A 24,849-nucleotide genomic window follows, 5' to 3' on the forward strand; every position below is an offset into this window, starting at 1 on the left:
TGTCTAAAAACTGCCACTGGATGTGTCTGAAAAAAAATCTTTTTTGAACAAAATGAGTAGAACAACAGTAAATTGATTTTGGTGGGAGGGGACATTATTTCACTGTAGAAAGAACTTCCCAGCCCACCCCCCTGGAAACATTTTCACAGAGAAAAAGGCCTGCTTCTTTGAGATTGGGGACTATTTAGAGCTAGGGAGGAAACCCTACAGCAGCAATCCAGAAGAGCTCACTTTTTTTTTTTTTTGGTTACAAGTGGAAGTGCCCTGCTTCAAGCAAGGCTTTGGTGGGGGCCCAGTATATTTTTTTGCCAGAGGCAAGGGAATAAGATGCTGCCTCTCTCTTTGTATGTATAAAAGGTAGCTGAATCTTTCTTCAACATTGGCGATGTGACAGTAGCCATCACTGTACCCAAAGGCAGCAGGCTACCTTTGGGGGCACAAAACAGGCCATATGACACACAGATCTTTCTTCCAACAGCATCAATTGCCTGACTTAACTGCTTGATGCCAGTGTTGAGGATAAGAAGAGAATGTCAGTCCTTTCCCAGCTGCTTGCAAATTCAGTGAGTTATCACCCATTTTTTGAAGTCTCTTCCCAAGGGAACCACTGATTTAAGGTCCATAAAAAGACTGGAAATCAAGTATGCAGTGCCAAAAGAATGGAAATTATCTCTTGCTGTTGTAGGCAAAATCATCCTTTGCATGAATTCATTCTGAATGATACCAGGTAATATCCATGTAGCACATAGTGCAGTAAACAAGAGATTAATATTTTTTAAACCTTTCTATCCGGAATGTGTGCATGGATGATTAAGCTTTAGGCAGAATAAGGACATGATGTGAGGGGGAAGAGCTTTTCTGTGATTCCTCTATAATTAGCCCTCTGACTAATTACCACAGCATGCCAATCTGATGAAATGATGCAGTTCTGGATTTAAGAAAATAGTTTGCTTCCTGGTCTTATTTAGAAATGTTTCTGGAACAAAACTATTTTCTGGCACAGCATTCTTAAAGTTTATCCTTATGTTGTAAGAACAATGTTTCACCTTATTAAACAAATACATGTAACATCTATTTGTATGGTTATTTTGTGTGATAAACGACCTACCCCCCACCTCTTCTAATATACTAAGTTTCCCTCTGTTCCTTTAAACTATTGTGTTTACATAATGCTAAAAGCATTTGACTATGTAGCAGCACTATGGAGGCACTTTTGCCTTCTTTCCAAAGACCAAGGAGGGATCTTACCGTGGTCAATGGCTTGAAATGCGTAACAAAGGATATTAGAAGCTGCCACAGAAAGTTGTGTGCAGCGCCTGTTTACCCGTCTTTCAGGTCCTAGTCTTGCGTAATATGATAGAAAAGCTTTCCACTAAAAAATAACTCGCCCAGTCGGACCAACTTCCACGCAGCTGTTTGCAACAGCTGCCACAGTGTCCTGTTTGTGCTAAGGCGAAAATAGGCCCCCTCACAGGCACACTTAGGGATGCAATCCTATACCTGTTCAGACGAAAAGAAGTTCCAAGTCCCAGCATGATGGCTAGTCGGGGAATGCTCGGAGTTGTAGGATTTATTTCCGTCTAACAGGCTTAGAGATTGCGTCCCTTGGTGAGCACAGCTGAACTGAGCAAGGGCACAGAACATGGAGCTGCACTTCACGCTCAGTGCCATGAGGGTAAGCATCGCAGAGGACTGTACGCTTGGTCAGCCCTCCTGCAGTCGCTTCCCCAAAACCTCACCCAACACCCGTCCCATGCGCGACAGTCGCGGCTGGGCGCAGCGTGCCTGGCCGCCGCCAAGCCGGGCGTTCCGCAGCTCTCGTGCCTCCGCCGTAGCTCCACCTCGCCAGCCGCCCACAACGCGCCACCAGCCCACCGTCGCCGCCTCCAAGGCGCCCCGGGCACTCGGCTCCGCCCCGCTCGGGCAGCGGACGCCCAGTCGGCACCGCTCCGCTCCTCCTCGGGGCGCTGTTCGCTACTACCTCAGGAGCCGGGGAGGCGTCGCTGTCGCTGCTGCGCACGCCGCGCCTGCCGGCCGCCGACGCGCCGCGCTGGTGCCAAGCTCACGCTGCGGCCGCCGCCGACGTCTCCTCTCCCGGCTAGGCCCCGGCTGCGAGGGGCAGCCGGGGCCGCGGGAAGATGCGGCGGCTGGTGCGGGTGGCGTTGCTGTGCCTGGGCTGCGGCTTGTGCTCGCTGCTCTACGCCTTCAGCCAACTGGCTCTGTCGCTCGAGCAGGAGGCGCCCCGGCGCCAGGGGGACCCCGCCTTTCCCGTCAGGAGGCAGCTGAGCGGCGGCGACGTCGTGGCCGGCGGCTGGAGGGCTGTGGCGGGAAGCGCAGGCCGCGGCGAACGAACGCAGCTGCAGCCGATGCAGGAAAGGTACGGTCCGGCCCTGGGCCCGCCGCGGAGCGAGCGGCTGGGTGGGAGTGCGAGGGAGGGCGCTTTTTCAAAACGAAGCTTTTCCTTTCACCGTGGACTTGGAAGAATCTCATTTCCCTTTCCTGTGTGTGGGATTTGTTTGGAAGGGGAAGAGGAATACCGATCCTGTTGCTCAGAAATTTGGAAAGCCCTACAAGATGGCTCCAAACGTACAGTTGCTCGAATCATAACAAATAGGAGCTACAACAAAATGTTCTACTATAAAGGGATCTGCGTAAAGGCTTCCGGCCATTCTGTTCCCCTCTCCCTCTTTAGGGCTCCCCGCTCCATCAGGAGTTACATTCCTTAATCGCTAAGTCGTATCCTGGGTTAGTCTAATTAAGCCCAAGACTGCTTTAAGAACATGTTGAATATCAGCCACCGGCCTGTTTTGGGGTGTTTTCTCCCGTAAGAGTCTCCTTTTATACATTTTTGCAAACTTTGCAGTTCCCCAGAACTTGCCAATACCTTCCTTTGCTCATGGATGAAGCTAGTGATTCACATTCTGGGAAATTGAGGCGGGTGTTAATAAATGCACGATGATCCTCTCTATACAGTAATCCTATACTGTACAAGGCTCATATGAAGGAAGTCCTATTTGGATCAGAGCAGCTTACTTCAAGGTTAGTTTGTTTAGGAATGCTGGCCAAGTATTGCAACCTGCCTCTCTTCCCCATCATTCCCCATGAAAACTATACATGAGTTAAAGAATTCCCTGTTGCCCAGTAGTTGAGTACTGTGAAAACTACATAATAATTGTTTTGAAACTTGCTGTAAAAAAAAGAAAATGGCTTTCTAACTGGGAATAAAGATGCCACAATACCATTTCCAATTTTGAAAATTATAGTTTCACTAAAGGCAAGCTGAAGCTTACAAAGTTAGCTTGATCTGTACTTTTTGCTGACAAGTTATGTTGCAGCTCTGCCTGTTTTACTTAATTCTTAATTCATATTTTCAAAGTAGTTTTCTAAAGTTACACTAAATAGTTATTAAAGCTATATAACTATATCTAGTTGGATTTATTTAGTACAAGAGGAATTCTTTGAGGAAGTTTTGAGTACATTCTTTTCTCTGAGTCTTTCTTAATTGCAGTCTTTTTTTAAGACAGAAAAAAGACCTACAGCTTTTAGCATGAATGGCTCTGGCATAATGGAATTTGTAGAATTTTCTGTTTACACATGCATAGGATGGTGCCTTTAGGCCATCTGGCCCACCTCTGACACAGTATCATCTTCCAGTCTGGCCCATCAAAGAACAAAAAGTTAGATTTACTATGAAGTGTATTGGGACTTTAGTCTGAATAAACATAAGCACAACCTTAACAACTGTAACACATTACTAGGAAAGAAACCCACTGAAGCCAGTGAGACTCACTGTGGGGTAAACATGAACAGGGTGAATATAATGCTGAAGTGCATGTGGAAGGACACCTCAAACTAAGCTTAGGGTTACTTCCTAACTTCCTGTCATATATCATTGACCAGGGGACCATCTGCTTGAAGATAAATAATAATTATGTCCCATCAAAACAGTAATTTTTACAGAATGCACAATATGTGTTGACCTTAGATTGTACTCGGCATGAAATATTGATGTAGGATTAGGGGTGCAGCAAATGCTTTATGTGTAACTATCATCTGAGGGCATAATGTACTAGATGACAATGACAAGGTGTTTTGTGTAGAAATGGCTTTTGATTGGAGAAAAGGTTTATCTTAAAGGAGATGGCTTCCTGATCTTGGAGACATACGATAGGATATAGGTTCTCTGTGGTGCAGGGGCAATTAGAAATGAAGTCCATATTCAGTGTACTGAGTTTTCTTTTGAAATTTTGCACAAATACAGAACTGGGAATTAGTAACCAACTTCAGCATCATTGCCTATGAATTAGATTTGGAGAACCCAAGCTAATTTCCTGCTCTAGCTCTTCCTCTCAGTTACAGGACAGCCCCTGCAGCAGTTTAAAAAATGCTATGGCTGTGTGTAAAATTAAGGGGCTATTTTGTCTATTTCACCTCATTTTTCTCATTGAAAGGGAATTTATAGCCTGCCCCATAGCAATATGTTCCAAGGAGACTATCAATAAATAAGAAATCTTGTCTGAACCCTGTATATGGTTAGCTGTAGGTTTTAGGCATATTAAGACTGAGAGGGGACATGATACCCCTCTATAAGTACCTCAAAGGCCGACACAAAGAGGAAGGTCAAGATCTCTCCTCATTGATACCAGAGTGTAGGACACGGAATAATTGAGTCAAGTTGCAACAACCCAGGTTCAGGCAAGATAACAGGAAGTTCCCTTATTGTTAGAGCGAAATGACTGTGGAACCAACAGCCTAGAGAGACTGTGGGTTCTCCCACACTAGAGACATTCAAAAAGAAATTGGACATCCATCTGAGTGGGATAGCATAAATTGGTGTCCTGCAACAGCAGGGGGTTGGATCTGATGGCCCCTTCCAACCTTACTATTCTATGATTCTATGATATTAAAATGGATAGGGTTTTGCTGAAACTTACAGCTGTTAAGAGATGTGTGACATGTAATATATCAGTTACATTTAAATACATTTAATTATGTTAAATGGATGCTATTAGGAAATCCAGATTTAAAAATTGGTAAGAAAATATTTTCTGTGGTAGACTCGGATGATGTGATTTTTTTTTTAATGGTTCAGCTGATTTTTTACATTCTGTGCTCTGGGGATTAGATAAGATTTTATCTGTAGCTGAATGGGCATACTTGCAACATTTGTTAGTATCAAGTTTTCTTCCTGGGCTTTCTCATTTGACAGATTGAGCATCTCTCTCATCACTGGAAGCATTGATTAAGGCCAATCAATCTGCTCTCCCTGTCTATAAATACTTCATATTAGTGCATGCATTTGATGTACAGTGTCTTCAGCAGGGATGTGAATAGGGAACTGTATTGTCCCATTTTTCACCTCCTTGGCACCTGTATCAGATGGATCAATGGATCTCAGGTTATGTCTTATTCAGTCATTTTTTTTGTTTTGCACCTATTAGAAATTGCAGCATCTCTATAATAAAGTGTTGTCTAAATCAACTAACTGTTGGAGGTGTAGCACATATGTTCTTTTAAGCATTTGTTGTTGCAGTGACCAGTCATTTTCTCTTTTTGAGAAAAGAATACATTTCATTGGAACACTCTTTAATATTCATTGATATGCATTGCTTTGCTAAATTATCTGCTTCCTGGAGCTCACATCCTGTAATGCAGTGAATTGAACACACGTCATGACACTTTCAACATTTGAAGGGGGTAGTATATAGATACCACCTGTAGATGGCTACTTATTTGGATGTTTGGTTTGCTTTTATTTAAAGTTTATATATAGCTCTAAGAATCCTGTATTCATTCTGTTTCTCTCTTTCACACACACATATTTAATATCTATGGATTGAAACTCTAGCCATATATGTAGCCATATTTTTCATTTTTTTCTTTTAACAAAATTTATAAAACAAAAATCCGAATAAAAAGAGCAACTAATGTAAACATATTGGAAGAAATATAAACCAATGAACAGAAAAAGGACAAAGTAATAAACACAATTCAAATGAAGTTTAAAAAGATCTGAGAAGATGGATAACTGCAGCTTAATACCTACAATGGTAGGTGCCAGGAAAGCCCTCTTGGGAGTTGAGGTCTTCTAGAGACAAAGCTTTCTTTCCCCGTCATTCATTTAGATAATAGGAATTCATGGAAAGACTCCAGTGAAGAAAGTAAATGGGTTGGTATGTGGGGAAGGAGGTGGTCATTTTGCACACCATATTTGTAAGCTATGGCCTTAAAGGTAAGCTTCAGCACTTTGAATTATGCTCAGAAATGGACTAGCAGCCTGTAAAGCTGTTTCAGAAGTGATATAATGTGTTTCCTTAGGCAGGATCCAGTTAGCAATCATAGAACAGTCCATAATATAGCTGTCATCTAAATTTTCTTCAAATGTTGACTTTTTCAACCACTGCATTCATCTTACCTTGTGATTACAAGGGCATGTTTCATTGTAGTTGGGTGACCTCTGTCCAAGAGGAGTGACTACTGGCACATGGTCTGTTAGTTATAGGAATAACTAATTTAGATATTTTCTGTATTTTTTCCTTCATTCAAAGCAATTATTGATTCTCAGTGCCCCACATCATTAAGAAAGAGAGGCTCTGTCACCAGGCTTACAAATTAAGGCAAAACACATAAAACAAGGGCAATAGAGGAAAATGTAGAGGAGGGAGATTAGCAATTAGAAGGCCAAGAATACAGGAGGGCTATTGCCTTCATGTCCTGCTGAGTTTCCTGGTTGAACATGGTTGATTCCTTTGGAAAACAGAATGCCAAGCTAGTTGGACCTTTGGCCTAATCCATATCTTTATATTCCTCTTAACCTGCATGATTCTTCCTTTTTGAGACAGTTTATGGTTGAAGGATGCTGCTAGGTTTCCTGCCTGTGAAGAAGATAGAATGGCATGTTTGTAGGGGGGAAATTGGCTCCAAGGCTAGTAATGCCCCCTATCATTAAAGCTGTGCAGTATTTTTTTAAATCTCTTAGTGGAGGAAATGTGGCTTTGGAAATCGCCACATCTTTCTTTTCCAGTTAGTACGTAAGCTTTAAAAAACCCTTGCTTCACAATTTAGAAGGACCAATGTATGGGAATTTGGCTTGGGAACATGGTTTCAGATGTTTACCTCAAGGCCAATCTTTTATCCACTTCTTTCCCCAACGCTTCATGCTGAACAAAGATGTGGCAGCCTGTTACATTCATCCCTGGCTCATTAAGAGCTTGAACTTGTTTATTGTTCTCTACTGTTGGCTCCATGATAGTAGAGGATAGTGTACATCAGGGGTGGGCAACTTGTGGTGTCCATATGTTTTGCTCCATAACTCCCATCAGCCCTAGTCCACACAGCCGTCGTGTGGGAAGATGGGAGTCATAGACCAGAAAATAGCTACAAGTTGCCAACATTTTGTGTACCTGCACATCTAATTTCTCCATGGCTTAGGGGAAGCGGCTTTTGGGACAGTGGGGTTCTTCCACTATAGAAGAACTAACTGCTGCTTCTCTCTGGCCTATCTTGGCATCCTATACCTGCAAAGACCATTTTGTTTAATTTATTCGTACTCACATTGTGAGGAGTGGGCATCCCACTGGCTCACATTTTCTACTTGAATTTACACATAACTAGTCCTACAGATTTGTATTTCTACAACATTGTCATAACATGAATGGACTAAAAAGTCCTCAAATGTCACTTTCCTGCCTTTTACCTCCCCCACCCACCAAGTCTAAAACATGTTCTAGGCCCAGAAATACCCCAGAATCTCCTTAGAAATATTTCTGTGGGGTATCTTTATAGTACAAACAGTGGGCCCAAACAAAGGAAAAAAGGTGCAGTACAGATCTTCTTAAAATCTTAGATTCTTAGCAAAAACCTCCAGAAAACATAATAACCGATTAAGGGGAAAATTGCTATGATTTTTTTTTAAAGTTAGTAGACCTAACTGTTGTTATGAAGAGAAAAGGTTAATAAACCAAGTGTTATGCAGATTTTATTATTTTGCATTGCCTCAGAATGGATCAAACCTGAAGTTACCTGTTCTTGCTGAAAACTGAAAGGAGATGTGACTATGGTGCTTGACTTCATCTGATCCAAAATAAATCTCCCTTTCCTGCTGGAGGCATTTACAGATTAATTACTCTGTAAATTAATTACAGATCAATTGAGAATAGGAGTAGCATAACCTTGTCAAGGGGCGGGTGGGCATATATGGATGTAAGTGCTCCTTCAGGTAACCAGGACCCAAGCCATTTAGGGCTTTATAGGTCATCACCAACACCTTGAATTGGGCCCGGACTTCAATGGGAAGCCAGTGAAGCTGACGGAGGACTGGAGTCATGTGAACATAACGCCCAGTCCCCGTCAGCAGCCTAGCAGCTCTATTTTGAACCAATTGAAGTATCCGGACCGTCTTCAAGGGCAGAAGTGACTGTAAGAAACTATTTCTGCCAGTCTGTTTTCTGACCTTGTTATCTCACTGAAATGTTGAGATTTTTTCTGTTTGTAACACTAGCTACAGAAAGGACCTTTGAAGACAAATTGGGAAATTGTGTAATGAATCTCTATCCCTTATGTTTATTTAAAAGAGTTATATGCTACCCTTCAGTGGAGCTTCCTAGATAGTGTACAAAAACAAGATAAAATGCACGCATGAAATATGGCAACTCATTAAAAGAGGAAAATATGCATTTCCAAGTTAGCAACAAGAAAAAGATAGCTAAAGTGTTTGGGGCCTCTGAGATGAGAAAATAACTAAAAATAACTACTGCTCAGTAAACTCTGGTTGGTCACAACTACTTAAAATTAAGCATAGTGTGGAAATATTGGCTAGACTATAAGAACTCTGCCTCACAATTGAAAACGATTAGCAATTAATCAAACCAAAAAATTGTTATCCTTCACACAATATATAAGTAACGTAGGCATTGGCCCCTAATAATGTGCTGATGGCCACTGACAGACTTTTAAAAGCCTGATTAGAAGCCTTCTTGGAGGATAGACATGTCAGCAGGTACACACTTAGACAGTTAAGTAGACCTTCTGTAGCTGAGACACAGAAGCAGTATGCTCAGGGACAGGCAACAGGTAATATATCCTGCTTCTATGCACTCTGCAAGCCTCTAGCTAGTTGCTGTTGGAAGCCACTGTACTAGATGTAGCTGGCTTTCTCAAGAAGGCTTTTTCTGTAAGTCTTCTAGTAAGTGCATTATTATTATTGTGTTTTGTTACCTTAGGGCAGGGGTCCTCAAACTTTTTCAGCGGGGGGCCCGTTGAAATGAGCTGGTGATAGCCACGGGCCGGAAAGGTGGTGCTGGCAGTGCACACGGGCTGGTGAAGGGGCGGGGGTGGTGCGTGCGGGCGGCGAGACAAGGTGAGGCAAGGCGCGGGCAGGCAGGCGCGCACGGCGGGTGGGGGGGGGTGAATCAGGTGCACGAGGCAGCAGCTTGCTTGCTTGGAAATCATTTTCTCCGAGCAAGCAAACTGCTGCCTCCCTGTGTGTGGGGCAAGGTGGGTGGCAGCAGGCATGTGCATGGGCGCGGCGGGGAGGGTCCAAATGGGCATGGTGGACCGGATAAATGGGCCTGGCGGGCCAGCTCCAGCTCCCAGACCTTAGTTTGAGGACCCATGCCTTAGGGTTTCAGGGTAGTATGTAAACCGCCCCAGCATCCACCCTTTCTTGTTTCAAGTGTAATGACAACCTGTGCTCAGTGAGGGTGATTAAGTGGTTCACCAGTGGGGCGGGAAGAAAGAGGAGGTATACAAGCCCTGTTGTCTGTCAGGACAGAGGAATTTTAACCACAGTGCATGGTTAAAATTCCTAAGGGGTTCAGCATGGTGTGTGAACTCAGCTGGCATGTGAAGAAGAAATCTGCATGGAAGAGAGGGGATAGCAGAGGAAGAATACAACTCCATTGCCAGTTCCCAATCACTTGTCCATAGCTAGGGAAGGATTAGAATTGTCCTTGCACTGACCTTGACAAGCTTCCCACACTGATGAATTTTGAAGCAGAGATGTTTCCAGTTCATGTTCTTAGGACAGTGCTACTGTAATAGCTATTTTCAGATATGTATGAATTCTTGTCATAAAAAAGGTCAAAACTGAAGATGTAATTATTACATATTTAATGTATTCATAAAGGATTCAAGTACTGTTTTCGAGCTTCACATGTGGCATGTGGAAAAGGGTAATAATGTGACACTTTTTGTTCTGTGCTTTCTCCTTTTGAAGAATTATTTCATTCAAGTACTGGCACTCATCAGTCAGTTCATACTTTCTTCTCATTGCATATTGGAAACTGAATTGGACAGAACTTAAGGGAGTGGTGTATATTAATATAATTGATCATTTAAATATTTATATGTAAGGGAAGAACTGAGTTTTAACTTGTTTGCTAAGATACCTAATCATGCCTCTGCAAATCTTTTTAGTCACTCCTAACTACTATGTGAAAGCTGTGATGCAATAGTATAATTGCTGCTCCAGTTCTTTTAACAGAGACAACTCAAACAATTGCAGAAGAATTAAAATGAAAGTAGGAAACTTGCCTCAGGTAGTTCTGACTGCATACAGGATGCTGTACAAGAGAGAGAACGCAGTTCTGCCTCTGCAGTTGTAACCTCATATTGACTTGTTTGAGCTGTGTAATTTACAAGGTTTTTAAATAGGAAAGCTGTTGAATGTAGATGTTTGATTTCATGAGTTGCTCCATCGGCATGGCATTTCATTTGATGGGAAGTGAGGCCACAGCTTGATGCAACTGCACAGGTGGTGCCTCATCTCCAGTGCAAGTGTGGCAGCATTTTTTTTTATTAAAGGGAGTTTCATTTTAATATACATTAATTGTCTTATGTGAGACATATCTTAATTTGATGAAAGCCTTTTGGTGTGCAAATGCAGGGTAGTCTCTCTGCGTTAGTGTAGTTAAATTAAGGGAAGAACAGGTATTAGTTATGCTTTTGATCACTCAGCACTTTTCCCTGTGGAGCTTGCAGCTTTGAAATTAACCATTTAGTTCAGGGATGGGGAACATCCAGGGATGCATCTGTATATTGCTTGATAACTCATAATCCCTCACTGTGCAGCCTAGAGCTGATGGGAATTACAATCCCACCAAGCTCTGGAGGAATGCAGGTTCCTCACGCCAACAGTACAACAGTTCTGCATTACCACAGTTATATTTTATGTATTCATTTAAACTATTTCTTATATTTTTGCCCACCTTTCAGGGAAAGATCAAAACAGTCAGTTAGACCATAATATATTCATGAGAAGAATCTTAAGTTATATCTGTCTTCCTTTCAGTTTCTATGATCATACTTTTACTTGGTATCAACTGTGAGCCTTCCCAATTGTGGAAGCATTTTCTGAAGAACTAAAATAGATTTCACCAAGCTAATATGGCAGTAAGCTGTAGGGAACCTATAATTCCTGATGGATTGCATTCCTGAGGGCCAGCTTCATTGCAGTTAAAGCAGATGATTAGTTGCTTAAAACTACTGCTGAACATCTGCACATTCCTCATTGCACAGCTTCCTGTTACAAATTAAGTGTTAAAATATACTGCTGTACACTCTGTTTTAGTAAATCCTGTATATAATGTCATCATTACTAAGAAATGACTGCAGTGAAATATACTGAATAAAAGTGGAGCCTGCAACAAACTGTGTTGTTGTTCAGTGTTTCATTCACTCAGGCATGCCCTTCACCATGATATTTCATTCTGTTTTTCCCCCAAACAGCCAGTCAATATTCCTGCTTTATCTGGTGTGCTTTTTCCTCCAAAAATCTTTTTATTTTTTGAATTTCTGCAAACCTTGGAGTACCTTAAGCCTGTCTTGTATGTGGATGGTGCTGTTTTGGCTGCATAGGAATTCACACTTACCTCTACATTTTGAAAATAGATAGAATGGTTTATAATCATGTAATAGGGCAAATAGAGCCTTATTAGCAAATTACAGAAAAAGCATCTTGAACAGCAAATCATCTACTGTACTTAATAATGAAATGTACCAGGATCCTGAAAATATGTAGGTTTTGTAAGAATAACAAAAACATTAATGCCACTTTAGCTTATTAGCTGTTCAGGCAGGATATTGGAGGAAGAGTAGGTTATCCAAAAAAGGTAAGTAAATGACTCCAAAGAGTAACATAGTTAATAATGCAAATGTGTAAGTGGTACAACTAATAGCATTTTAAATCACAAGCTATAAAGGGAGTGTGAGTTTTTCAGTGTAGGACTTAACATGACTTTCCTGGTAATTTAGTTCCCCAGCCTGGTGCCCTCCAGAGGGCCATGCTTACTGGAATTGATGGGAATTGTAGTTCTGTCTACAATATCTGAAGGACACCAGGTTCAGGAAAGCAGAGTTATGAGTACATGAAGTTTACCATTGTAAGTTGTATTTTACATTATTTATAAACTGTCTGCACTGCACAAAGGGATATAATTTTAGTATTTGTACATCAAAAGTGTTTTAAGAAATATTATAACATATTAGTAATTTGATCTGGCATTTTTCTTGTGCACACTTAATATGAGAATAAATCCCACTGAAATTTATCTTCAAGAGCTAATAAAAAATCAGTAATCTGTGAGCAAGCAAAAATAGTCCATTACTCTCTCTAAATAAAACAAAAATCATTCATACAGGATTGTTTCTGTCTTATCCTGTTAGGTGTAAGCATGTATCTTTATCTTACTGGAATTCCTATTGGATGCTGCCATCTGATGTTTGTGGAAAGAACTGCTTTTGGGAAGCTGCTCCTAGGTAGGCTTTGACAGAGTTTTAATTACTCAACTAGCTGCTATTAGACATGCTAATAAGTATTTGGCAATATAAAAATGTTGAAGCAATAAAATGTTGGGGATTTTTTCCCTAGCACTCACAGTGCATAATCTTACTAGACTTTCAACTATGATTTAACTTCTTAAACAACACAAGTTTCCCAGTTTGAAATTTTAATGTTTCCTGAAGAGATATGCACACTCACTGGTTGTTATGATTGCTATAGCAATTAAAGCGTGCTGGTTTGTAACTAAAGAAGACCTTTTCACAGTCAAATAAAATCATTCCCAAATATTTCTTTGGTCTTGCAGTTCACATGCATGACAGAATTATGGGAGCAAATCTCTATTGGTTCTCTCTGTAAATATGCAAGGATATTAAGCAGTATCATTTGATATTGAATGGTAAAACTACATTTTGCATGTAGTTCTATTACTGTTTTACCTAACTTTTGTTTAATATGAAGATCCTGCAGGTGGCACTGTGGTTGAAATGGAAAAGGAGCTACTTGTGAGCAAAACATTCATGTACCCTTTTTCTTTCTCCCACAAAGTAGTTCACAGAAGAGGGAGTTTGAGCAGACAAACATATAAAAGGCAGCTTCCTTCCTTCCTCATATGTCCTCCATTTAGTTGAATACCATCCGATGACACTGTTTGGAGCTGCAGCCTCCAACAGTCCATCACTTGCACTGTAATTTGGATAAGAAAAGAAGTAGTATGCATTTCTCCAACTATTTATTCCCAGATGAGGCAAATTCATGGCTTTATCTGAAACATTCTGTCTTTGCTAGTGGGCTTGAGGAATTTGTGCTGAGATCAAAAAGAGACTTGGCTAGTAAGCTTGTGAACCATCATTCAATCTACAAGTTTTTTCAAAACAAGGGCTTGTAATCCAGGAAGCCCTCTTACACATTGTAGAACTTACTTGCAGGTAAATATGGATATAATTGAGCTGTCACTGCCCAGAAATTGCCAGAAGCAAGCTGGTTGCTACAATGCAAAATAGTGTTTCTCCAGCTGTGCATTGAGGAAGTCAAGTAACTCAGGGCATAAAGATATATTAATCATGTTTATTATCTCTTGCTTGTTTATTATCTTATTGCTATAAGATGCCTCGGTCTTAGGGTCTGTAATGACTTATTAGCCCCTGCTAATAATACAATAATTGTATTATTAAATACAATACCTTCTTTGGAGTTTGGTTAGCCTTGGAATTGTGCACTTCCCTTTCCTTCTGCCGCACAGCCATGAGGAACGAATGAAAGTTTCTACTTCAGTTTTCAGCAAATCTAAGTGTTACTTAAAAACCTTAAATTATGGCTAATGTTATTGATTGTTTCTTGAAATAAACCAGCTTTATATACCACAATCTGTTCACTTTCAGACATACTCCAAAATTTCAATTTTTTAAGGTTGGGAGCCAAAGCTAATCTTGTGCCCACAGGCAGAGCATGCTTGGCAGTTTTGCACATGAGAACCCCCAAGCAGGCATTTGATATACAAATCCAGCCCACTGGGTTATAGACTTACCTTCAATCTTGCCTTGAAAGTAAGATTTATCCCCGCTTTGTCCAGTGAGGTGCTGTTTGGTGTTACAGGAGAAAGCTTGCACATTCCCTCCTCTCATTTGGTTTTAATTTGCTCTTTACTCGTTAGCATAGTTTACTGTTACAGCCCAAACAGCAAATTATGGTGTGCAGGCTGGTTTTTGATATTCTTTTGGATGTAATGAAAAATCATGGTTTTGTGCTAAAGCAAAGCAAAGGAAGAAGAGGGCACACAAACACACAGTTGATTTAAGATCCTGGTTAGAACCTTCAGAACTTGGTAGCCATGGTTTCCCAGTTTGGATGTAATAGAATACTGTGGTTAACTGAAGACGTCCTAACTTTTTGATGTGCACCAGATAGGGAAGAGGCAACGGGAAGGCAGATTACATATTCAAAGGCTTGTGCATAACTTGGCTTACTCATTGGCAAATAATTGTAGGAACTGGGCTAATGTGTTTAATGCATAGCTGTAACACCTTGAAGACTACTCTTTAGATTCATATTTTATTTCAAACCATTTTTTCTCAGAAACATTGTGACATTCTTTTTTAGTGATTTTGAAGATCAAAAATAGTACTTTGCCTTCAGTGTAGTGATAAAATATATAAAACATAAAATGTTGAACTTACAGACTTTGTATAAGAATGGAATGCTTAATTCATGCAGTGGTAAGATAATTTGCTTTAATAGAGCATCTTCTTATACAGTGTGCATGGTGTATGTGAAAATATTTAGTGTGTTACACTATGAGAAAGCAAGAATATATTGAGAACCGACACATTGTTCCTTTGTTGCAGTGAACTTTATTTGCAGTTCAACAGAAAATTTCTTGCATTTGCTTCTTGATGTTAAGCATTATGCTACAGTCTTGGTACACTACAGCTTTAAAAATGTCTTGGCTGAGATCCAAAGAGCCACATTATTAGTTCAAATCCAAGAAGGTGTGTGATTCTTAAATAGCAGAACACTGTGTCACACCACGGAAAGTAGTGAAGCAGGGCAGAAATATGTGGTTTTCCACATTTTTTTCTGTTTCATAAGGAAGGTCACTGGTGAAAATGAATGTGCATTAATTGCAAATATGATGTTAGGCAAATTTAGTAGTTTCAAAGTTGTAACTAATGTTTTTCAAAGGAGTATCTACAGGTATGTGAAAGAATATTCACATGCCATTCAAATACATAAACATTTCAGTGACAGTAAACTAGGGACAGTAACTAGGGGCAATAAAACTGAAAGTGTCCAAGAAAACTAGATGAGGAAAGTTGAAATAGGGAAGTGTATATCAGCATAATCTTGCACAGATCTTTGGGTTCCTAATATTGATAATATTGCTAACCCTAAAATTGCTAACCCTGTTGAATAAGTGTTTTAACAGTTTTAACTTCCTTTTTTCCCCCTCAAAATTTAAATAATAAACTCAGAGGCTTATGGGGATCAAGTGCAGAGCTGGAGGAACAATGGAGGCTAGTACCCATACTTCTCATCTACATTTTCTCTAGATTGGCTTTTTTGCCTGTCTCACTATCTTGAGGATGGAGGAAGAAAGAAGCTGGACTTCAGGGTACCTATTATGCTAGCCTCACTTTCCCCCTTTTCCTTTTTACCTGTCTCCATTACATGACCACAAAGGCACCTGGTGCAATTCTTTCTGGGCCAGCTGTGAGGAGTTGGGGGAAGAGTTTTGAGCTCCAATTGCCAGGTCTGACCTCAGATTGGGGAATCCAAGTAATCTTATAGCCCCTCAGACACCTCTTAAGGGGTCATAGAATCACTCCCTAACAAAAGTATGTGGCATTGTCTATAAACGTTTACAAGTATTCCAATGAAATGTTCTGTATAATATTGGATGTAAGTCATATCAGTTGTACATCAATTTCTTCTCAAATATTTCAGGCCAAATGTGGTTGTTTGAGACAAAAAATAATATTATCTAGTTCTGTTTTAGTTTTGTTATTTAGTAAATGAAAGCAAAATAAGAATACCAATGATTAAAACCAGAAAAATTTCCTATGCAAATTAGCCTTATTTTCATTTAACATTTTCTCAGGTCAAAATGTACCAGAAAACCCATATCACTGATGTAAAACATATTCAAAGCAGTTTCTAGTATGCCAAGAGGATTTGCTGTGTAAAGAAAAAAAGTATTAATAATTATGCTAGGCATGCCTAATCTCAAAGGCATACTTAAAATATCTCTTTGGATCCCAGCCTGTATGTTGATTATTGCTGCTGCCCCATATCACGTAGCAAATATTTCACAATAGTTCCTAAGTAGCTGATAGTGGACTTTTGTTACTTGGCTTGTCACATCTCCAAATGGCTGAATGTTTCAAGGGCAGCTGCTGGAGCAGCTGCTTCCCTGTAAGGAGAGAGGACAGGAGACTTATGGTGTGTTGTGATATCTGTTTATTTTCCGGGTGTGCTGATCAAGGGGAATTGGAGCGGAAGCCAGGCAGACAGTAGTAGACTATAAAACAACATAATTGTGAACAAGCTTTTTTCCTACCTCAAATGTTATTTTTCTTGTAATGTTAGGTATGGCTCTGTTTCATTGATTGCTGGTATTTAATCTGTTTTAAATACTATTGTACGCTGCCTTGGGAGTGGGAACATATGTGAGTAGTAAATAAATAAAACAACTCTTTTTAACCTGGTGTTCATATTTATGGCATTCCACTGGCATAGTTCCCTTTAAAGCACAAGTCATTTTGCAAGCCTGACATCTTATTTCCTTTGACTAATCCAAGGGCGGACAACTTGTGCATCATTGGACTTAAGCTCCTGTTATCCCTTTGCATTGGTTATGCTGGTTAGGACTTATAGCAATGACAATCCTAACAACTTCTAGAAGGCCACAAGTTGGCCAAACCTAGATGAAATCTATTTTACAGCCAAATCTATTTAGGAAATAGAGAAAGTTAAAGGAGAAGAAAAAGGGTCAGAACCATTTGCTTCCATTCTGCACTGCTTCTTGGTTATGTTACAATTTCTGGCCACTCTGATGATATATCAAGGTTTATTTTCTTCAGGCAAAAGCATCTTATTTTGGCGGTGAGGAAGGGGTCTGGCAAACATAGCTGGTCTAGGACTAGCAAGGACACCTAAAGAGAGGATTCAGCGGCTACGTACCTCTGCTTCAGTGGTCTGTTCAGCAGGATATGAGCACAAACAGGACTTGATCCTTTTCATCAGGCGTCTTTACCCTACTACATAACTACCTCTAAAATTCTTGTTAGCAAGAGTTTGAACAATAGTTAAGCCAGATATCAATTCACTGCTTTCATACTATGGGACAAATCATTTTTTGTTCTTGGATCCGCTGCAGTGCAACTGTACTGTGTTGAGATGCTTACATGAAGCAGTACTGGAATGCATTTCTTCTTCTCAGCCTTATCTGGCATAAGTAGAAAATGGTAGGAATTAATTTGATTTTAGCTTATAATGAAAGTTTGGAAAGATCTTCTTAGTTTAAAAAGGATGATTGCTATGGACCCTTTTGCACAGAATCCAGATCTAACTTCTAGTGCTCAAATCTTAGTAAGTACCTGCTGCTGCAGTTTGATCTGGCTTTGGACTTATGTACACATTTCATCACCTCTCATTAATAGTTTTCATTTGTGTTAGTATTTAATTTACATCTTACAACTTAAGAATTGATTCTGTCCTGAAATGTCAAAGAACTTGTCAGACTTGAATTCTCATTAGAAATTATTCATAGAGGTTTTGTATGACTGCATTCCATATCTTGAGATAATGTTCATGCAGATTTTATAGTCCATTACTCAAGACTGTTGTTTAAACACAGTATTATTGAATGAACTTTTAGAATGTATAACTATTTGTAAAAAAATGAGGTTGAAAATATGGTGTGTAAGTATGTTATTTGTTGGGGGCAGAGAATATAGGTTGTTACAGCATACTATATAAAAGAAATTCTCAACAAAATCTGATTATTTAGAATTAGTGTTCTTTCTGAAGAATAAAGGAACAAACAGCATCTAGTGAAACAATGAAAAACTAAATTTAGAACAGTTCGTAACATTTCTCTTGATATTTATAATACTATGTAAAGTTATCTCAGATCATAATATAATTGCATGTAAGATAGAGAACACAACTTTTGCAAGTAATATTATTTTTAAAATGCAATGCTATTTTTTATATTTAGCTTTGTCCCTTTGGAAACCATTACTACTTGTATTCTTTGTATTAGATACGATTTTCTGAAAACAAAGCCTTCTGAGAAGATGCACTTGGCAGTGGTAGCCTGTGGTGAAAGGCTGGAGGAGACTGTTACAATGTTGAGATCAGCCATTATTTTCAGCATTAAACCTCTACAATTTCATATTTTTGCAGAAGACACATTGCATAGTGACTTCAAAGGAAAGGTAAATATTGAGAGAATCAACTCATTTTAAGTACTAATATGATTGGTTAAGTTTTATAGTGATCTTTTAATTACTAACATGAGTGCTTAAAAGGTAACTTTCCTTATTTGCTGTCAGACTTTCTCACCCCCTACATGTTTGGGCTAATAGAATCAAACTGCTGCCTGGGTGTGCAATTGGTGAAAAGCGGTTGCTTACTTTTATTACCTAACTGGGATATGATACATCTTTCGTGAGCAAAAGCACCTGCCTCACGTCTTCAGTTGCCAGACTCAGGCAAGCATGATGAGTCTGTGAGTTCTGGAGCTGCTGAGGCAGACAGTTGTGCAGCTCTCCCTGGCCCTTTGCCAACCCCAAAGCTGAGTCTGTCCCTTGTGCAAGTCAGGCCACAGGAGCATTCCAGCAAGCTCCCCCATCCAATCCTTTTGTGCTGCACTGTAGGAAAGAGATTACATTTTCCTCAAACATAAAGCGCACAAGCAATGTGTTAGGGACAACCATTGTATGTTCTTATGCTCTCTGCCCTATGGAAAAGAGGAACAAAACAAGCAAGATCCTTTTCCAATTTAAGTCTGTGGTGCTTAGTGTTCTCATTCACTTTCGTGTAGAAGTTCTGAATGAGCAAAAGAAAAGAAACAGCCAAATGATTCCTGGAGGAAACTGCCATTACTTTCCAAAGTACAGTAATTTATGAGGTCAGGGTATTTCCATCTTTGACTGTTACATTTAGTTTATCTTTCTTTTATTATTTTTCTCTGTCTTGCCTGCATTTATCATATATTGCAAGGCCTTTTCTGTTGTGGCACCCTGCTTGTGGAATGAACTTCCCAGAATTGCTTATCTAGTTCCTTTTTGTAAGAAAAGTAAGTGATCAGAATAGTATGACTCAGGTTTCTGCTAACCCAGTTAAGCCAGTCATTTCAATCATGGAAATGTATCGGTCATTTACTGAAAATAAGAAAAGACAAAACCATTTCACAAACATTTCTGGAAGGGTGTTTACTGATTTCAGTATCTCAGGTCTTATTTTGTTTTCAAGAATTTTGGGGTTTATTATGTTTTTTTCAAACTTTTGGCAAGAAACCATATACTCTTTCCCTGAAGCATTTAGTCCTTCAGCAAACCCCCCTACCAAAACCTGGTTTTATATTTAACCTGCATATTAGTGATTATATAATAATCAATAAAAAGGTCTTGTTTGTTTGTTTATTTGATTTATAGTCTGCTTTTCCACCAAGAAATTCATAATCAAGGCAGGTTGAAGGAAAAGGAAAGGGGAGGCATTCATCGAAACACTTGGGTTTTATTATGCCCATGATTTCTAGTATTGTTTATTGCAGTAACAAATATTTAAATGATTTTACCATGTTTAAAAACTGTCACTACTGTTTAGCCAGAGTAGGAACTATGAACTGATGGAAACTGTTTCTGTATGAACTGAGATTGCTTTGAGATGTGGGGTGTCAATCTAGTTTGAGAGTTAGTTGTTTATCATGTTTCTTATTTTTATTATGAAATATATTTAATATAACTTATATTTCTTTAAATAATATTTAAATAATACAACAGTACATTCGTATTTTTCTGCAGCTCAATAGTTTGGCGTATCAAGAAAAATTTAATTACACATTATATCCCATCTCATTTCCAACTGAGAATGCAGGAGAATGGAAGAAACTGTTCAAGCCCTGTGCTTCTCAAAGGCTTTTCTTGCCAGTAAGTGGTAGTAGTAATAGCAAAATGTGCAATTTTTATGTTTTAAATAATTTTAGCTTAATTGGTTAAACATCAGTCTTTCCAAAAGCAGCTATTTAGTTTGTTTGGGAAGGAAGTTTAGGCTTTTAGCCTAAAAGGAAGCCATGCTGAATGCAGATTTCATCTCTTCATATCAGTTGAAATGGGGAAGGATGTGTGAGTATGTGGACCTTTGGACATGGAAGAGGCAAAATAACAGGGAATGTATGCATGCAAAAATGTAGCAAATAAAAGCAGGGAATCTATACATGCTTTGTATGTTGAACTACAGGGAGCTCAGTAAATAGTAATAACAATGGAGCAGGTATGTTGTGTTTTCTACTACGTAGCCATACTTCTTTCACTTAAAACTGAAAAAATCTTAATAATGTCTTCTTTCCATATAACATTGACAGCAAATGTTTACTGGGTTATTTAGAATTGTGTACTTCTCTGGTTCTACTAGGAGCCCTTAGTAGCTTCCAAAATTAAAAGCAATAAAATGGAAAAGTGATAAAATGTTAAACAATATAAAAACACTAAAATATCGAAAATGATCTCAAAATGCCAAAACTTAATTTAACATAAAAGAGCCTTGTTTCCATTATAGATGGCACTGATTTTTTGTCCATAGTGAGTCATCATTTCATACTGTTTTTATGGTAAGCTGTTATTGTTTTATGCTGCAAGGTCTATTCATACATGTGAAAAATGGTTAATTAAAGAATGTTTGTTTAGCAACAGTGAGAGATATATATTGAATTTTCGCAATAGTTCAAGATGAATTGCACAATTAGCATTCGATCTAAAATTTGTTTCCAAAACTTCTTTTCCTTTACAGTTAATTCTCAGTGATGTGGATTCCCTACTGTATGTTGACACAGACATCCTGTTCTTAAGACCTGTTGATGATATCTGGGCTATCCTGAAAAAATTTAATTCTACCCAAATTGCTGCAATGGCGCCAGAACATGAAGAGCCTCGTATTGGGTGGTATAATCGCTTTGCAAGGCACCCATATTATGGAAAAACTGGAATAAATTCTGGTGTAATGTTAATGAATATGACCCGCATAAGAAGAAAGTATTTCAAGGTAGGAATCGGCCTGCTTTTCACATTTTCAGATAAACTGCTTTTTTGTCCTTCATGGGTGTGCTACTTAGTTTCTTCCTTTTATTTATTTCTAGTTTATTCATTTCTTACCTTGGTAGAAAGTGACACTTGTTCCTTATTGTATAACATCCTCCTAAATAAATAATAGACACAGTAAATGGTATTTGTAGGATGAGTGTGTATACCAACCTAACCAGAAGGTGGTGCTACTAGATTATCTACTAAAAGTGTACAATTTGTATAAGGTACTACTTTAGTATGTATAGCTCTTTGGTCACTTGCTTAATCAGTGCACATAAGCTGTAAGCAACATTTAAATTACAATAATTACATTTATATTCCATAATAAACTGCAGTATTTGAAAAATTGAAATTATTAAAAGAATAATATTCTGCCTCTGCACTAAGTGGAACTGATGGTATATATGCAATTTTACACAGATTTTTGGAGCATGTAGGTATATTCATAGGCTACAATTAAATGGTGATTAATGGATATTAGTGGGCATGGTTTGTCTTACTATGTAATAGACTTTTTTGAAATCATGCATTCCAAATGCATAACATTTAGTACAATGTTTTGGACCTTGCTACATTTAAAATAAGCCTGAAGTCCCAGATCTACCAGTTATTTCTTTGATATAAAATATGAATTATTATTTTTATTTTGGTCATATGGAAAGCAGAAGAGCTCTCCTCCTTTCTGCCTAGCATGTCTTCCCTGGGCACCTGGGACCAGAGCATTTTTGGGAAGGGGAAAGGATTAGGGTGGCTGAAAAGCAGAGCTGTCTCTTACTTAGCAAAACCTCACTGGGGAAAAAGGAGCAGCTGTCCTGCTAATCTTGCAGACTGGGAAAGGCATGGGAAACAACAGGAAAGAGAGGGATGGGTGACTGACGAAGAGAGAAAGAATATTGGTGAAGTGATCCATAGAGAGAGAGTGTGTGCGCACACGCGCGTGTGTGTGCACTCCTTAGGGGTGGAGTCTGAGTCAGAGTGAGAAAGAGAGTATTTTGGAGAAGATGGGGAATTCAGAGAAAAATGAGTAACTGAGGTGAATTGAACTTGTTTTCTGAGAGTATGGGATTGGTGACAGAAAGTACGTGTGGAGGATGAGGAGAATCCTGAGCAAGAGAAAGAGCTGTGGGTTCAAGCAGTGGGATTAAGATTTGCGATTAGCCCCCCCTTCCCCCCCGGCAAGGTATTCCATTTGCTGGGATAGCTAAGTCTTCCTTTAGTATCTGGTTGGCCATGCCACCAAAGTGGCCATTCTGTGAATCCACTTTGTGACAACACCCATGAAAATTTCTAAAGATTCTAAATGTTTCCACTGGCCCAGAAATTTTGACAAGCCTGTTCCCAAATACAGTAGTACCTTGGCTCACAAACTTAATCCATTCCACGACTCTGGTTGTGACCCAAATTGGTTGTGACCCAAGTCAAGTTTCCCCATAAGGTTCAATGTAAATAAGGTTAATCCATTCTGTAACTAGTTTTTTTTTAATCAGAAATTTTGAAACAAAGTGACAAAGAACAACAAAGTAACAAAGTACTGTACGGTGCAATGGAGAACACTGACCTTGGTGAGGGGGGGAGATTATTGTTTTGAGGGAGAGTCCCTCTTCATAAGGACACTGGGGAGATCTCTTTCAGGGGTTCCTCTCTTCTTTGCCTCTTAGCTGCAGGGTCAATTTTGGTGAAAAATCTGTCTATAGTCACTTGTTTTTTCTTGCGCTGCATAACCCTCCGGAAATGAGAGACCACATTATTGTTCATCAGATTCAACACTCTGTTTGTTACATTTATGTTGGGGTGGTGCTTCTCAAAGAAACCCTGGCATGGATGCACTCCTGCAGGAAAGATGGGCGCAATCTCGGCCATCTCCTCCCCCCTCCAGCCAGCACGATTGTGGCCATCTCCCCCCTCCCCCCGACTGGCCAGGATCACAGTTGCATTCATGCAGGGAAGATGTGTGTGATCACAGGTGCGCTCCTGCAGGAAAGACAGGCGCAGCACAGCACTGCCGTGATCACGCATGTGTTCCCTGCACGGACACGACTGCGATCGTGGCCATCTCCCCATTCAGGGGGATGGGGAGATGGCTGCGATCTTGGTTGCCACCCAAAGCAGAGTTCATGACCCAAGTCAAAATTGTCATGAAATTTTTGTTCGTGACCTAAGGCGTTCGTGATCCAAGGTGTTCATGAGCCAAGGTACCATTGAAAAAGTGATGAACTTCGTTTTTCCCTTTTTGCCTCAGTTGCAATTGTAATTTATAGCTTTTGCAATTTTGTGTCTACAGTGGAGTACCGGAAAAATCCACTGACCTCTTCAGTTCCAGAAAAAAGCAGTTGTGCTAAATCTCTGATGCGCAAGCATATATGCTTATATGGTGGAATTGGCAGGGCTTTGTCCACTCATACTCAGAACAGAAGCATCCATGCATCCCTCTCATGGAAGTGCAAGATTGAATACTGCCCCATGTATGCTTTTTTGTGGTATAAAAGATTTACAGTTGATTCCTCACAAATGTCCTAATGTTGATCTTATGTCTTTGATTTTAAAGAATGATATGACAACTGTACGATTACGATGGGAAGAAATTCTCATGCCATTGCTGAAAAAATATAAGTTGAATATCACATGGGGTGATCAGGATCTTCTGAACATTATGTTTTTTCATAATCCAGGTAAACTGTTTTTTTTTGTTTAGAATACCACTTCAATAACACATCGTAAGATGCTGTTGCTTTTTTGTGTCTCAAAATGTATTTTAAAAAATGATTTTTATACATTCGTTCCATTTATGCACTTACCAGTTTTCAGCCTGACTAAATCACCACATTCTAACTTGGCTGAGTTTTGTTAGCCTTCATAGGATGATTGCCAGTCTGATTAATCTTATGGATACTGTAGATATGGCAATTTGTGAAGATTGTATGTGATCAGTTTAATTATAGAGTGACAACAATACCAAAAAGAAATTGGCAGTAATTACAAGTTTGCATATAATCACTGTGGTACGTGTGTGTGTGTTTTTTTTTCTGCACAGAAAGTCTTTTTGTTTTCCCTTGCCAATGGAACTATCGCCCAGATCACTGTATTTATGGAAGCAATTGCCAGGAGGCTGAAAAGGAAGGCATATTCGTCCTTCATGGAAACAGAGGTGTTTACCATGATGATAAACAACCAGCATTTCGAGCTTTGTATGACGCAATTAAAAACGTAAGCTTTTGAATCCCTAATTTCAGCAATGAAATAACATCTTTATTAATACAAACCTAG

At 39.4% G+C, this 24,849-nt stretch overlaps 1 protein-coding gene across 4 annotated transcripts in view; it reads left to right on the forward strand.

Moving 5' to 3' along the window:
* The first annotated feature begins 2,029 nt into the window (after positions 1-2,029).
* The window catches only part of GXYLT1 (glucoside xylosyltransferase 1), a 38,113-nt gene continuing 15,293 nt past the window's right edge, over positions 2,030-24,849 (forward strand). For 2 of the 4 annotated variants that reach the window (XM_044423039.1, XM_044423037.1), the window contains exons 1-7: positions 2,031-2,377; positions 12,664-12,756; positions 18,543-18,717; positions 20,308-20,433; positions 21,293-21,544; positions 24,131-24,254; positions 24,617-24,789. In XM_044423039.1, the coding sequence (XP_044278974.1) occupies positions 2,139-2,377; positions 12,664-12,756; positions 18,543-18,717; positions 20,308-20,433; positions 21,293-21,544; positions 24,131-24,254; positions 24,617-24,789 (1,182 nt within the window). In that variant the 5' untranslated portion in view covers positions 2,031-2,138. Of the gene's footprint in view, positions 2,378-12,663; positions 12,757-18,542; positions 18,718-20,307; positions 20,434-21,292; positions 21,545-24,130; positions 24,255-24,616; positions 24,790-24,849 lie in introns of all 4 variants that reach the window. The other 2 variants (XM_044423038.1, XM_044423040.1) reach the window with 2 other exon arrangements.

The sequence above is a fragment of the Varanus komodoensis genome, unplaced genomic scaffold (genome assembly GCF_004798865.1).
Source record: "Varanus komodoensis strain SLA01 unplaced genomic scaffold, ASM479886v1 scaffold13_1, whole genome shotgun sequence".
Lineage (NCBI taxonomy): Eukaryota > Metazoa > Chordata > Lepidosauria > Squamata > Varanidae > Varanus > Varanus komodoensis.